Raw genomic sequence first — 16,444 nt, 5'->3', positions numbered from 1 at the left:
CCACCTTGTTGCGACGTACCGTTAATCGAAACCGCCTCTCTGTTTATGTTCCAGCCGCCCTGCCCGGGACAGAACACATCTGCTGCCTATGCAAAGAAGCCACCCCCAGCCAGGGCAACCAGATCGTGAACTGTGCAAAGTGCAAGCAAGGTACGGGACGGCTGCTCAGAGCTCTCTGTCTAATCGATTGCAGTGTGGCGGGAGGAATGATCTATCAATCATGACTATAAAGCCCAGAATTGTTTCCACCGGGTCAATCTATTTCTGCGTGTCCTTCACTCCAATTGCCAGTCACATTGTCTCACTGCTTGCTCAGTCTGTGCGTGTTCTGTCGCTATTATACATAGAATTTCCCCAATAAGAATGGGTGAAAATCACTGAGAAATAGTCTTGATGTTATAAGTGACGAGTGTCACCAAGTCTCCCGTGGTCGTTATCAGCGCCTCTCCACTGCTTCAGCGCATCATCCAGGAAGTTACTCCGTTGGCTCCCTCATGTTTGCGCGCTCTAACGTGAGTTGTTAAGCCGAGGCCTGGTCTGTCTGCTCCTGTGTGCTGAAGGCCCCGGGCGAGTATTCTAAGGAGATCCGGAAGCCGACATTTCCCCACTTGGCTTGGATGACTGCAAACCGGTGAGGCTGACCTCCCACATTGTTTCTGATTGTGGGCTCTTTCTGTGCAGTGGGCAGCCTTGTGTACCATCTACAAGATTCACTGCAGCAACTCATCAAGGCTCCTTAGGCAGCACCGAGAAGGACAAGAGCAGCAGATACTTGGGAACCTCACTACCTGGAGGTTCCTCTCCAAGTCACTCACCATCCCGACTTGGAAATATGTCGGCCGTTCTTCACTGTAGCTGGGTCAAAATCCTAGAACTCTGCCCTAAAAGCACTGTGGGTGTACCTACACCACAGGGACTACAGCGGTTCAAGAAGGCAGCTCACCACAAATCCCTCAAGGGCCATTAGGGATGGGGGGTGCCCACATCCCATGAACGAATAGATAAAACTAAAAAGAACTCTTTGCCATCAGCAAGTCCAAGTAGTGATGGGGCCCCAGCAAGAATATCATGGGAGTGATGAGGAAAACTGAACTGACAGGTAGTCGGAGCTAGGGTGAGGTTGAAGCTCAAGAGGGAGGGGAAGGAGAGAGGGAGGGGCCTAAGGTAGAACTTGTTGTAGATTCAATTTTAAGTGACAAAAGGCAGGGAGTGGAAGGTGGAAAGACTCGGAGATGATTTGAAGAAGAGGGAGACAAAATGTGTCTTTGTTTAATAATGCGAGCCATGATGTGTAGGATTCATCGAACTTGATTCCCCACCGTTGCTGATCCAGATTTCACCTTTCCTCTGTTAGCAAGCAGTGAATTCCTTTCCTAGAATCGAGGAACTGGCCAGCAGGGAAAGAGACCACTCGGTCCATTGAGTTGGAGCCAACATGGATAGTGCCATTCTCCTGCTCTTTTCTCATTTCCTGGCAATTTTGTCGTCCTCCAAGAATTCAAGTTTGAAAGCTTCAAGCAAATCTGTTTTCCATGACCATGCATCCAGTGTTTGAGTTTGTTTCATACGAGCATTCCATTGAATCCCAACAGTGCAGAAGGAGGCCATTTGGCCCATTGGGCCTGGACTAACCCTCTAAAAGAACACCCTACCTAGACCCATTCCCTCGCCCTATCCCGTAACCCTGCCTAACCTGTATGTCTCTGGACACTAAGGGTCACAAAGTTTGCCTAACCTGCACATCTTTGGACTGTGGGAGTGAACCTGAGCACCTGTAAGAAACCCATATGGGGAGAACGTGCAAACTCCACACAGACAGTGTCCCAAGGCTGGAATCGAACCCGGGTCCCTAGTGCTGTGAGGCAGCAGTGCTAACCACGGTGCCACCGTGCTGCACTATTCTTCATTTTGAAGCTCCTTGGGGCTTATGAAAGTCAAGCCTTTGAGCAGTTCTAGTAACGCACGGCAAATCGGTCACCGTTCACACTGGGAACATCTTTTTTTAAAAATGCATTTAGAGTACCTAATTCATTTTTTCCAGGAAGTAATAAGAGGTCCAATCCATGTTGGTTTGGTGAGTTTGGTTGCGGTACTGATTGTTTTTGGCTTGGAAGATATTGTCCTTCAGAAAATGCAGGGAATTTAACAGAAAGTCCTGATTGGTAATATTCGTAGACCGACAGAGAGAAAAGAAGTACTTGCATTTATGTGACACCTCTCACGAACTTCGGGCATCTCAAAGCCAATTAAGTACTTTTTGAAGTGTTGTAATGCAGAAATCACTAATTTATGCACAGCAAGCTCCCACAAACAGCAGTGGGATTGTGACCAGATTTGTTTTGTGATGTCGATTGAGGGACAAATATTGACCAGCGCACCGGGGATAATGCCAGTCCTCAACTTCGCAATAGTGCCACCTAAAGTGGCCTCCTGAGAGAGCAAATACAGGCCCTGGTTTAATGTTCTTCACTCAAGATAGCATCCCCCCCCCCCCCCCCCCCCCTCCCCTCCAGTCCTAAGCGAGAGGTTTCAGCCGAGTGGGACTCCCAAGGCGAGAGTGCTCCGCACTGAGCCATGGTGGCACAGTGGTTAGCACTGCTGCCTCACAGCGCCAAAGACCCGGTTCAATTCCGACCTTGGGTGACTGTGTGGAGTTTGCACCTTCACCCCGTGTCTGCATGAGTTTCCTCCGGGTGCTCCAGTTTCCCCTCTCAGTCCATAGATGTGTAGGTTAGGTGGATTGGTCATGCTAAATTGCCCCTTAGTGTCCAAAGGTTAGGGGGTGCGACAGGGTTGCAGCGGTAGGGCGGGGGAGTGAACCCAGATAGGTGCTCTTTCAAAGGGTCAGTGCAGACTCAGTGATCCAAATGGCCTCCTTGTGCACTATAGGGATTCCATGATTCTATGGTACGGAATAGTTTGATGTGATGTGAACCACTTTGTCTTCATGCCTTTAGGGTACCACCAGGAGTGCCACGCCCCCAAGGTCGAGGCTGATGGTGGAGTCCCCCCCTCTTGGATTTGTCGCTCGTGCATCTTTGCTGTGGCCACCAAGGTAAGATTAGTGACGCTCGTTTGGTGTCGGTAACCTCAGCGGCGGAGAGGATCCGGAACCTGGGTGTTGTCAGTAAAAGGAGGTTAACGCTTTGCGGTGAGTTTCTGATCAACCACACTGGCCATGAAAGTCCCATCAGTAGACCAGGCAGCAGTGCCTTTGTTCATGGTTCTCCTATCTTTGCCCCAGCCCCAGCAAAGTAAACCTACACAATCACACTTATTGTTAGCTTAAAACCTCAACAAAGGGAAATTTCAGTTCATTGAAGGAACTTAGTCAGCTTTACCAGCTATAGACTGGATCCTGGAATTAAATATCCCTCCACCTAGGAGATTTCAAACCAGCAAAAGCATCTCAGCTTGGAACATATCCACAGGTATATTATAGCAGAAATAACTTTTTAAGTTTACCAATGTCAGGACTTAAAATCCAAACTTGAGAATTCTAAGATATCATTGTGGGCTCATGAGGGTATAAGAATGAGAGTACAACTCTTTTATTCTTGCTTATGAATATTGATTGTAAGAATCAGTTATAGCTTGCATTGTAGTAATGAATGCAATAACATCTACTATAGTTAGTGGCTGAAATCTTCCTTCCCTTCCCACCGGTGGGATCTTCTAGTCCTGCCAATGTGCTCCCCCCCCCCACCGCGGCACGTTCCCCTGCGGCGGAATGTGCGGCAAATGCAACACCCCACAGACATCTGTAGGACCGGAAGATCCTGTCGCCAGCCATTGGCGGGTTGCCCCCGCCGCTGGAAAATATGCCGTAGGGAGCCGGAGAATCCCACCCAATGACTATTCCAAGGGAAGTAAATACTCAATACTGTATTCCCTTATTAATGAATGTTTGCTAGAGTCAATCAAACATGGTTATAGCATTTGTCAAAATCCACCTTAATTAATAATTGGAGATTCAAACAAATATTGATTTGATGAAGATTATACTCATAATCCAGTGTAATTTCTTTAAGGTGCCTTTTGCCTCGACCATTAAGGGGAGCTGGTGGTAAACCCAACCCTTCGTGTCCTAAAGCTGGCTGACCTATGTCTCTGTGTGTCGGCTTTGTTAATACATAGACTTTGTCTCTGTGGCTCATTGAAACATTGGCCATTGGATACCACAAAACATATTTTTAATATGTCTTCCAAAGACAGCTAAAATAAATTGATGCAACTCCTTTGAGGGTCATTTTGTTTTTAACCATTTGATTTCTGTTCTAGATGTTTGGCTATAAGGCATTCAAGGTACTTACAAATCCCCGTGCCTCTGTATAGTGTTTCTCACCAGTTATTGGCAGTAGTACAATTGCTGCACAGTGTATTTTATTTTCTCAACTTCGTTTAATTTGATTAACGCCTTGAATTCTCCATTAAATGAGCACTTCCTTTACATCTTAAGAAATGACCTTGTATTCTATAATTGGCCCATGTTTGGAGTCGCAGCCGGGCTCCATGCTGTTGGAACAGGATGTGGCAGTGTTTGTGAACTGCTTCATGGATATCTATTGTGCCATGTCCTCCTGACGGAGCTGCCTCCGACAGGCGTTCAAGTTTCACCAGTGCCTGGCACTTGGGAGCCCTCTACGAGCATGAGCACAGTAAATAGGCTATTTAACATTGTGGGGATCACAGTGGAGTGCTAACCAGTCCTCGCCTGACCACCCACCTTCCAGCAGGTCGTCACCATACAGGTACCAAGACTTAAGAGACTTGCTGGATATGTCTTGATACTCGCCACTCCCTAATCTGGTGACCCTGAGCTTGGTGTAGCTCCATTGCTGCCCCGTTCAGTCGACAATCCTGGTTGCCACAGCGCACATGTACATTCAGTGGTGTGATTAGGAGTTGGCACTGGGGTGGGGTGCATTCTCGCTCGCAATCCTGATACACCAACAAGGCATGCCAAAGCTTCAAATCAGAAAACCCCGACTTCCCAGATTTGGGACCAGTGCATTTTTATTTTTGATGGGAGTGAACGGGAAATATCACCTAAGGAATAAATGAGAAGAGTTTTTTAGTCCATGGGAACTCTTGTTGAAGGGAGTGAAGCAGGGAGTAACCACTAATAGGGGAGAATTGAGGGGGTTTGAATCCGTTTGGATTCCCATTAATAGAATTGAAGGGGGTTTAACCCATTGGGACTCTTCTTGCTGGACGGGAATGGGAAGGGCTTTTCCTGTGTACATGGGAACGCACGGATGGGGATTGAATCCGTTGGGATTTCTGCTTGAGGGGACCGATTTAACGTCTGCCGGGGTCTCGGAGTGAGATTGGATTGGAAAGTAGCAGATTGGCTGCGGAGAGCTGTACGCGAGATGTCTACTCACCCCGTGTGTGCTTAAGTTATAAATCTGTATGCGCCCATGTGCTTAATGTTTCCGTTAGAAAGGAGGTGCGTTGAAGAAGGGACCGTATGCCAAAGCCATGCAGGCCATGAAACGAGTGCTCCCCTATCAGCTCAAGTCACTCGAATGGGACTCCCAGCATCTCTCCAATCAGCAGCAGTGTTACTGTTACTGTGGAGGCCCTGGAGAGTGAGTATTTTGTCTGTCTCACATGCCTACTTCATTCTTCTGGCTTTTCTCTCACCCCTTGTGTAAGAACTTGGAGCAGGAATAAGCCATGACGGCCCTCAAGCCTGCTGGCCGATCTTCTATCTCCATCCTAGTTTCCCGCCCGCTTCCCATTATCACTGGCTCTCCTGAAGGCATTAACACCTTGGGCAGCCATGGTCTCCCAAATGCTGCTCACCTCCCGTTATCTCACCCGACATTCATCGCCTGTTAAGCCTAGCCTATCAGAGCGACCTTGCTCGGTCCACCACCAAATCCAATCCCCAGAAAATAGAGCATCTACATGTTCACACTGGGGGTCGGAGGAGTGGGGGTGTCACAGGCCAGCATTTGTTGCCCATCCTTAACTGTCCTTTATAAAGGTGGTGTGAGCTGCCTTTGTGAACCGCTGCAGTCCCTGAGGTGTAGGTACATCCATAGTGGTGTTAGGGAGAGAGTTCCAGGATTTTGACCCAGTGACAGTGAAAGAATGGCGATATATTTCCAAGTAAGGACGGTGAGTGGCTTGGAGGGGAACCTCCAGGTGGTGGTGTTCCCAGGTATCTCCTCCCCATGCCCTTCCAGATGCTGGAGGTTGTGGGTTTGGAAGGTGCTGTCTAATCCTCCTTAGACAGGGGCTTCTGAAACCATGACCACTACCATCTGGAAGGCACTACCTGAAAGGGCAGTAGAAACAGTCAATAAGAATGTTTAGAAGGGAATTGGATAACCGGTGGGAAAGGAAACTTTAGCTGCAGTTAGGGGACAAGAGTAGGAGGAGTGGTTCTAAATGGGGTAGTTCTTTCAAAGAGCCGGCACAAATGTGATGGGCTGAATGACCTCCTTCTGGACTGTACGATTCTGTGCCAATTAGCATCATGAATCCCGACCTATCTTTATATGTTCTGCTATTTGTTTCCGACGTACAGTCCAGCAAACCTGACAAAACAGCACTGTCAATTTTTACTGAACAATTCTGTATCCCATGAGAGGAATATCACTGCTGCTGACTGGCGATCTGGTGACCGTTCCTCTCTGCAGTGAGGGATAAGCAATGGTCCCTGGGATAAGTGCTGGGAATACTCTGTAGGCCTGGCCACAGCTGCAGAGGGAGAAACAGCGTTAACATTTCAGCTCGATGAACTTGTGCCTGTACTGGAAAATAAGAATGATGTAACAAGACTTAATAAGTAAATACGGTGGCAGGGTGACGGTACTGGGAGGGGTGGGTGCGAGGGGTTAGGAGACGTACAGAAGTGGTTGTGTGGAGTGCAGGAACAGCGAAAGAAGGGATGATGGTGCAAGACGATAGGGGATGGTGACGGAACAAGTAAAGAAACAAAAGATGGTTCTTTGGGGGGGGGGCGGGTTGCACTCTGAGAAAATTTCTGCCATTTGCTGAACTCTTGTGTGCTGCCAGGAGCTTGCAAGCTGCCTAGGGTTTGCTGGAGGCCCAATTGGTTCTAGCTTGGTACGCCTGGAGCTGGGGGATCGTAGCCCAGTGCTCCTAAAGTTCAATGGATAAGAAGATAAGAACTAGGAGCAAGAGTAGGCCATCTGGCCCCTCGAGCCTGCTCCACCATTCAATGAGATCATGGCTGATCTTTTGTGGACTCAGCTCCACTTTCCGGCCCGAACACCATAACCCTTAATCCCTTTATTCTTCCAAAAACTATCTATCTTTATCTTAAAAACATCTAATGAAGGAGCCTCTACTGCTTCACTGGGCAAGGAATTCCATAGATTCACAACCCTTTGGGTGAAGAAGTTCCTCCTAAACTCAGTCCTAAATCTACTTCCCCTTATTTTGAGGCTATGCCCCCTAGTTCTGCTTTCACCCGCCAGTGGAAACAACCTGCCCGCATCTATCCTATCTATTCCCTTCATAATCTTATATGTTTCTATAAGATCCCCCCTCATCCTTCTAAATTCTAACGAGTACAGCCCCAGTCTACGCAACCTCTCCTCGTAATCCAACCCCTTCAGCTCTGGGATTAACCTAGTGAATCTCCTCTGCACACCCTCCAGTGCCAGTACGTCCTTTCTCAAGTAAGGAGACCAAACCTGAACACAATACTCCAGGTGTGGCCTCACTAACACCTTATACAATTGAAGCAGAACCCCCCTAGTCTTAAACTCCATCCCTCTAGCAATGAAGGACAAAATTCCATTTGCCTTCTTAATCACCTGTTGCACCTGAAAACCAACCTTTTGCGACTCATGCACTAGCACACCCAGGCCTCTCTGCACAGCAGCATGTTTTAATATTTTATCATTTAAATAATAATCCCTTTTGCTGTTATTCCTACCAAAATGGATAACCTCACATTTGTCAACATTGTATTCCATCTGCCAGACCCTAGCCCATTCACTTAGCCTATCCAAATCCCCCTGCAGCCTCGCTCATTGAGCAAGCCAGGAGGGCTTGGACCTGTCATTGACTGGGTCACCATGAATGCAGAAACAGGAGGTGGCCATTTTGCTTCCTTGGAGCCTGTTTAGCCATTCGATGAGAACAAGGCTGATTTGCAGCCTTATATACCACCTGCCTTTGCACCCATAATCCTTAAAAACCTTTGGATAATAAAAATCTATCCAGCTTAAATTTAAAATTAGTCGCTGATCTTGATCAATTGCCATTTGTGAGAAACACAGAGAGTTGACTGGTAGTGATTTTACCTGAGGGTCACCACAACCCAGGTGAGGGGCAAGGTTGAGAAGGCGGGGCCTTCATGAATAAAGTCAGCCGGTATGGGCATTGGACCCCCGCTGTTGCCGTTGTTCCGCATCATGGACCAGCTGTCTAGCCAACTGATCCCCCCCCCCCCAAAAAAACGTCTACCACTCTCTTTGTGGAAGTGATACCTAATTTCAATCCCGAGAGGTCTGCCTCAGATTTTATTAACTTGTGACCGTTAGTCCTCGACTCCCAACCAATAGTTTCTCTCTCTCTATACTCTCGGCTGCCCTTAATGTTTTGAAAACTTGATCGATTCACCTCTCAGCCGCCGACCATTCAGGCAATAGATTCCTAACATGTCTAATTTCTTTATGATTTAACCCTTTGGTGCAGCGCCCCCCCCCCCCCCCCCCCCCCCCCCCCCACTCCCTCCCCGGCCGGTTGCAAAGCACTTTGGGGTGTCCAGAGGTTGTGACGGACGCTGTGTGTAACTCCGAGTTTTTTGACCTCCTTCCTTCAGGTGGAATCTGAAGATGCTGCAATGTTGCCGATGTCAACACTGGTTCCATGAGGCATGCACCCAGTGCCTGAGCAAGCCTCTTCTCTACGGAGACAGGTGAGATGGCTGGGGCTGAGCATCCTGTGCCCGGCTCCGTTTTATTCCCGCAATGTTCAGCGCCACAGGACCTGTGCCCTGTGTCCATCTGCCGCTGTCAGTGAGGATAACTCCCAAGAGTGCTGGGAACACAAGGCCATCGTTAATCTCCAACATAGAAGCCCTTGGCCCATTTTTTCCTTTATTCTTTGATGGGATGTGGGCATCGCTGGCAAGGCCAGCATTTGCTGCCCGGTCCCTATTTGCCCCTTGAGCTATAAGTGGCTTGCTAGGCCAGATGCCAGGTAGTTAAGAATCAACCACATTGTCGTGGGTTTGGATTCACTTGCAGGCCAGATCAGGGTAAGGACGGCAGACTAGTGAACCTGACAGGTTTTTGCAACAACTGATGATGGTTGCCAGAGTCACTACTGCTGAGACGAGCTTAATTATTTCCACGCGTATTAACTAAAGTGAAGACTCCCCAGCTGCCGTGGTGGGATTTGAACCTGTGACCCCACATCATTTGCCTCTGGATTACCAGTCCAGTGTCATAGCCAGCATCTCCCCCTATTTGATCCCCTCTTGCTAGAAAACCCAGCCCTCCATTATAGTGCTGCTGGCTGCTCTTGACCATCTCTCTGGTGCTCCCTAAAGCTTCCCTTTACAGCCCTGACCCTGTGTCCTCTTTCCCCCGATGCTGTTTGAAGCAGGTTTACTTGCCCCGTCCGGCCCAGTATCTTGTGCAGCTCCGAGACTGGAAACCTTGAACTGAGCTCGTTATCAGAGACTGGAAGACCACTGCCATTCAGCCCAAGTAGCCATGCATTTACTGTCCCAGTCATGGACTGTACCCCATCTCTGGATTCTACCTGAGGGAACCCCTTCCTCCAACAGCTCAGGAAACAATCATGGACTCTTAACCCGGCCATAGATCACCCTGAGGCAGCTGCTCTCGGACACTCGTGTAGGCTGCCACAGAATAATCTGAGTGAGACTTATTCCAAAATACTCCCAAATATTACCAACCAAAACTCAAAATAATTCCCCACCTTATTATGGGTGGCACGGTAGCACAGTGGTTAGCACTGTTGCATCACGGCACCAGGGACCCAGGTTCGATTCCTGGCTTGGGTCACTGTCTGTGCGGAGTCTGCACGTTCTTCCCGTGTCTGCGTGGGCTTACTCCGGGTGCTCCGGTTTCCTCCCCCAAGTCCTGAAAGACGTGCTTGTTCGGTGAATTGGACATTCTGAATTCTCCCTCCGTGGACCCGAACAGGTGCCGGAATGTGGCGACTAGGGGCTTTTCACAGTAATTTCATTGCAGTGTTAATGTGAGCCTACTTGTGACACTAATAAAGATTATTATTCACACCTCTAGTAACTGATTTCCCCGCCAACCAAAAATTATCCATTTTCCACACCTATGGATGTAGCTATTCTGTATAACCATTGCCTCCAGTCACAAGGAGATCAGAGTTTCACGGCACAGAAAGAGGCCTTCTGGCCATCGTGTCGGCCCCGGCCATTAAGCACCTATCTATTCGGAACCCATTGTCCAACACTAGGTCCGCTGCCATGTATGCGACGGAGTTTCAAGTGCTCATCTGATTGCTTCATATATGTTGTGAGGGTTCCCGCCTCACTGGGTAAAAAAAAGTCTTTCCTCAAATTACCTGTAAATCCCCTGTGCCTGGGTGAAAATCTATGTTCTTCAAGCTTTGCTCTATTCCCCATTGTTCTGAGAAGAAAAAAATTATATCATCTGAACATTGACCCCCTTTCCTTGTCAAAGCACATGGGTGTTTGGAGTCTGTTTCCATGGTTACCCGTCACCCTGCAACCTCACTCAAGACCCTATTCTTAGTCAGAGACTCTTAAGAGCATCTGACTATGTAGTCCCACTGCAGCACTGGGGGTGTGCTGCACTGTTGGAGGTTGAGAACGGTTACGTTGCGGTTCTAGTCCTGCAGAGCCTTGATTGAATTAATGAATAATGAGACACGAGTTCAAATCCCACCGAAAATCAGTGAATTTAATAAATGTGGAATAAGCAGCTGGTATCTGTAGCAGCGAAACCACCAGATTGCTATTAAAACACAAAACCCACCTGGTTCACTAATGCCCTTTAGGGGAGGAAATCTGCCGTCCTTACCCGGTCTGGCCTACATGTGACTCCTGACCCACCGCAATGTGTTGACTCTTAACTGTCTGTGAAATGGCCGGGGAAGACACTTTGCCGTACTCAAGAAGGCAGTTCACCACCTGCCTTCCCGGGGTCACATTGCCAGTGACGCTCACATCTGAGAATGGATAATGTTTTCTCAAATAAAAGGTGCCGCCGTTTGGATGGAACGTTAAATCGAGGCCCTGTCTTCCTTCTCAGCTGAAGGCATGATTTTGAATAAGCATCTGTCCTGGCCAAAAATATCCCTCAATCGAATTTAACAAGAAGTACACATCATCAGGTCATTAGCACATTCCGATGGAATGCCCGATCCATAAGCCTGCACCTTGACCTGTGCAGTGCTCCCTGGCAGCCACTCTTCCAACATTACAACCATGACTATATTTCAAATGGCTCCAAATTGCTTTGCAATGCCCTGTGGTTATGTGAGCCGATTTGAAACGTAACCTGATTAACTGTGGGGGAGGATCATAGACCAGCTGCTCACCATATCAATAAAACCAACAAGCGATTTATCTTTGATTCATCAACCTATAAAATGTGGATTCATCTACTTGCTCGATCCAGCATTGACTACTGAGGTTATCTTTAAATTCACCTCTGCACTGTCCCATCAAACACTCCCAGGACAGGTACAGCACAGGGTTAGATACAGAGTAAAGCTCCCTCAACGCTGTCCCCATCAAACATTCCCCGGACAGATACAGCACGGGGTTAGATACAGAGCAAACCTCCCTCTACACTGTCCCATCAAACACTCGCAGGACAGGTACCGCACGGGGGCAGATACAGAGTAAAGCTCCCTCTACACTGTCCCATCAAAAACTCGCAGGACAGGTACCGCACGGGGGCAGATATAGAGTAAAGCTCCCTCTACACTGTCCCATCAAACACTCCCAGGACATGTACAGCACGAGGTTAGATACAGAGTAAAGCTCCCTCTACACTGTCCCATCAAACACTCCCAGGACATGTACAGCACGAGGTTAGATACAGAGTAAAGCTCCTACACTGTCACGAGTTAGATACACATCCCAGGCCCTCTTTAAGTCAATGTTGTTGCCTTATTATGTAAGTAGATGTGACGTTTTGCAGTCTGGGCCTAAAATTTGCTTTCTAACTGCCCAAACCATTGCTGATTAATATTTGGACTCCTGTTGAACCTTCTAGGTTTTACTTATTCATGTGTTGTGTCTGTACTGGTGGCGCAGAGTATGTGAAGCGACTACTCCTAGAATGGTAAGTACGGTGTCCTTAACTACATTTTGTGTGCCTCTTTATAAGAGCTGGTTATACGCTGGTACCACTGCATCTTAAGAATAGATTGGTCTTGGGAGGAGAGCGGTGCAGATTTAACAGAATAATGCATGAATTCCAAGGGTTAAGTCGCAAAGAGAGATTAAAGGAACTGTGGTTGTATTTCTTGCAATTTAGAAGGTTCAGGAACGATATTAATTATGATTTTCAAGATATGAAGGGGAATAGAGAGGCTAGATTAGGCGAAGCAACTTCCATTGGTCGGAAACTCTCGGTTTGGGGCATAGACTAAAGGTTAAGAGCCAAAGCTGTCAGGACTGAAGCGAGGAAACACTTCTGTGGACAAAGGGCGGCAGGGTTTTGACATTCGGCAAATGTCAATTGATGCCAGATTTGTGATTCATTTCTTTGTTCACCAGGAGTGTAAAGGGAGATGGGACAAGGGCTTTCATGTTGTAAACTCTCTGAGCACAATGCAAACACATGTTCAAAATCACACCACAACACCCCAGACATAAACATCTTTGTTTAACATGAATCTTAACTAGAGTTGCAGTTTTCTTATACAAAAGCACAAAATTAAGTTCACATCAATCCATGCCTTATATCTGACATCCAACAATACAAACAAAGATCACTTAAAACTACCTCTGCTTTATGACACTCGCCCTACCAACGTATCATTCTCATCCTTTCTCTCCCACGTGTTCCTCTGGTTTCCCCTCAATTGCTATTGTATTAATCATTTTAACTACTTCTCTGTGGTAGTGAGTTCCACAACCCTCTGGGTGAGGGTGTTCTTCCTGATTCCCTATTGAATTTATTGGCGACCATCATATGTTTATGGCGCCTAGCTTTGGTCTGGTCTGCAAGTGAAAACCGCTCCTCTTGCGTCCGTCTCTGTGAACCCTTGTTAAGTTTTTTTAATTAAAAAAAGGCAGATTTGCATTTAGGTGGCGCTTTTCCTGACCACCGGATGTCTCCAAGCACTTCACCGTGTTTTGGAAGTGTGACCACCATTACGCTGTAGGCAACAGGGCAATTAATTTGCGCACAGCTAGATCCCACAAACACGTTTTGATGATAATGACCAGGTGATCTGTTTTTGTGATGTCGATGGCTGAACGTAGGCGATACAGGACAGCGGGGAACCCCCCCCCCCCCAATAAAAATAGTAACCTGGGATTTTGCACATCCGTCGGAACAGGCAAATGGGGCCTCTGTTTAACGTCTCATTAAAGACCTCCTATCGGGTCACCCCCTCGGCCTTCACATTCCCATGGAGTGTATACGTAGTGCATTAAGGCTTTCAGAGAAAACTGGGCGGTTATGAGGAGAGATTGGGTCGACTGCGCCGTATCCACTGGAATTTAGAAGGATGAGTGAGAATCTCATTGAAGCATATAAAATTCTGGCCGACTGGGTGCAGAGATGTTGCTCCCTCTGTCTGGAGGGTCACAGTCTCAGGATAGGGGGGTAGGCCGTGTGGGACTGAGATGAGGAGAAACCTCTTCACTCAGGTGGTGGTGAGCCGGTGCAATTCTCCACCACAGAAAATTGTGGAGGCCACTTCATTGAATATATTTAAGAAGGAACTAGCTAGATTTCTGGACTCTAATGGTGTCGAGGAGTATGGTGTGAGCGCTGGAGTATGGCATTGTGATGGAGGATCAGCCGTGACAAGCTCGAAGGGCCGAATGGCTTCCTCCTGCTCCCATTTTCCTTGTTCCTATGTAAAGCAGCTCAGTGTGCCTAACTCGATGGTGGAGCAGGTTTGAGAATCCTAGTGGCCCATTCCACTTCACTTCCAACACCTTGATCTTAATTGGTTACGGTTTCCCCTCTTCCCTTTTGTGAAGGTGCAGAAACCCCCACCCCAACCCCATAGATACATGGCCGAGGGAGTGATTTCATGCTATTGATGCGCAAAATGAGATGGCAAGAGACTGCGGGCTGCTCGACTCTGGCAGGCACCACAGCCGACCCTAGCCTCTGCGCTCTCCTGACGTTCCGCACTTCCTTGGGCAAGAGTGGGTGACGGACCGTAAACTGGGAGGGGACCGGGAATTCCGGGTACGGCGATGACCAGCTGAGTCGCACGTTTCGGCAGCTCCCGGTGAAACGGACTTTTGGGCTCTTGATAGGAGCGTCAACGGCAATTTTGACGGCTAAAAATACTGTGCGGTAAACCAGAAGGGAATCCCCCCTGGATACGGATGAAAAAAGGAGGAGAAAGTGGCCGGATTGCAGTGGATCCTTTAGAACAGCGGCAAGGAAGGCAAGCAAAAACCAAGATGGCGTCGGAAGGTGGCAGTTTAATATGGGGCCCTGAACAACACGAGTTTTTGAAATGCTGTGTGGAAGAGCTCAAAAAGGAAATGAAGAAAGAGCTGTTGGCCCCGATACTACAGACGATCGAAGGGCTAAAGGAGGAACAAAAGACCCAGGAGCGGGAGCTTCGGGTCGTGAAGGCAAAGGCAGCCGAGAATGAGGACGACATACAGGGCCTGGTGGTGAAGACGGAGACGCATGAGGCACATCAGAAACGATGTGTGGAAAGGTTGGAGGCACTGGAGAACAACGCAAGGAGGAACAACCTGAGGATTCTTGGTCTTCCTGAAGGTGCGGAGGGAGCGGACGTCGGGGCATATGTGAGCACGATGCTGCACTCGTTAATGGGAGTGGAGGCCCCGGCGGGTCCGTTGGAGGTGGAGGGAGCATACCGAGTGATGGCGCGAGGACCGAGAGCAGGAGAAATTCCCAGAGCCATAGTGGTGAGATTCCTCCGTTTTAAGGATAGAGAAATGGTCCTTAGATGGGCAAAGAAAACTCGGAGCAGTAAATGGGAGAACGCGGTGATCTGCGTTTATCAAGGCTGGAGTGCGGAGGTGGCGAGAAGGAGGGCGAGCTTTAATCGGGCCAAGGCGGTGCTTCATAAAAAGAAGATAAAATTTGGAATGCTGCAACCGGCAAGACTGTGGGTCACATATCGAGGGAGGCACCACTACTTTGAGACGGCGGATGAAGCGTGGACTTTTATTGTGGAAGAAAAACTGGAATGAGCGGGTTATTAAAAAGAACGTTTGAACAAAGTGGTGGGGCGAAGAGGGGGGTTAAAAAGGGGGGAAAGAGGAGTTTCATGTACTAATCCTGCGATGTGGTAACTTTTCTCTCTTCCACAGGTGGTGATGGGGGGAGGAGGGGAGGTGGAGGAGATGGGGCGTTGGCCATTGGGGGCGGGGCCAAGGGAGAAGCGCGCGCGGGCTTGGTTCCCGCGCTATGATAATCATGGCGGGAATAGAGAAGCAGGAAGGAGGGGGCGTCGCACGGTGCGAGCCGAGGTCACGGGGGGAAGCCGAGGTCGGCCAGAGTTTGCTGACTTCTGGGAGCAACATGGGGGAGTAATTACGCTAGCGGGGGATCTAGCGGGGGGGGGGGGGGTGGGAGGGGGGAATTACTGGGTTGCTGCTGCTGGGGAGAGGGGGGAGCTGGTATGGGAGGGGATGGGCGGGGGGGCACCGCCTGGGGGAGATACAGCTGCGTGGGAACCGGGTGAGGAGCTGGAAAAAGGGGATGGCTAATCGACAAGGGGGGGAGGTAGGAAGCCCCCCAACCCGGCTGATCACGTGGAACGTGAGAGGGCTGAACGGGCCGATAAAGAGGGCACGGGTACTCGCACACCTTAAGAAACTTAAGGCAGATGTGGTTATGTTACAGGAAACGCACCTGAAACTGATAGACCAGGTTAGGCTACGCAAAGGATGGGTGGGGCAGGTGTTCCATTCGGGGCTAGATGCGAAAAACAGGGGGGTGGCTATATTAGTGGGGAAGCGGGTAATGTTCGAGGCAAAGACTATAGTGGCGGATAACGGGGGCAGATACGTGATGGTGAGTGGCAAACTACAGGGGGAGACGGTGGTTTTGGTAAACGTACATGCCCCGAACTGGGATGATGCCAATTTTATGAGGCGGATGCTAGGACGCATTCCGGACCTAGAGATGGGAAAGCTGATAATGGGGGGAGATTTTAATACGGTGTTGTAACCAGGGCTGGATAGGTCGAAGTCCAGGACTGGAAGGAGGCCGGCAGCAGCCAAGGTACTTAAAGATTT

The 16,444-nt window shown here is 48.8% G+C and overlaps 1 protein-coding gene across 2 annotated transcripts in view; it reads left to right on the top strand.

Moving 5' to 3' along the window:
• phf1 (PHD finger protein 1) overlaps positions 1 to 16,444 on the top strand; it is a 65,603-nt gene that overhangs the window by 22,623 nt on the left and 26,536 nt on the right. For both annotated transcript variants that reach the window (XM_072475467.1, XM_072475466.1), the window contains exons 5-9: positions 55 to 150; positions 2,958 to 3,055; positions 5,446 to 5,594; positions 8,813 to 8,908; positions 12,246 to 12,314. In XM_072475467.1, the coding sequence (XP_072331568.1) occupies positions 55 to 150; positions 2,958 to 3,055; positions 5,446 to 5,594; positions 8,813 to 8,908; positions 12,246 to 12,314 (508 nt within the window). The remainder of the gene's footprint in view (positions 1 to 54; positions 151 to 2,957; positions 3,056 to 5,445; positions 5,595 to 8,812; positions 8,909 to 12,245; positions 12,315 to 16,444) is intronic.

This window comes from Scyliorhinus torazame, chromosome 14 (assembly GCF_047496885.1).
Source record: "Scyliorhinus torazame isolate Kashiwa2021f chromosome 14, sScyTor2.1, whole genome shotgun sequence".
Classification (NCBI taxonomy): Eukaryota; Metazoa; Chordata; class Chondrichthyes; order Carcharhiniformes; family Scyliorhinidae; genus Scyliorhinus; species Scyliorhinus torazame.
The sequence above is the reverse complement of the archived record's forward strand: the minus strand, read 5'-3'. Positions and strand labels throughout refer to the sequence as shown.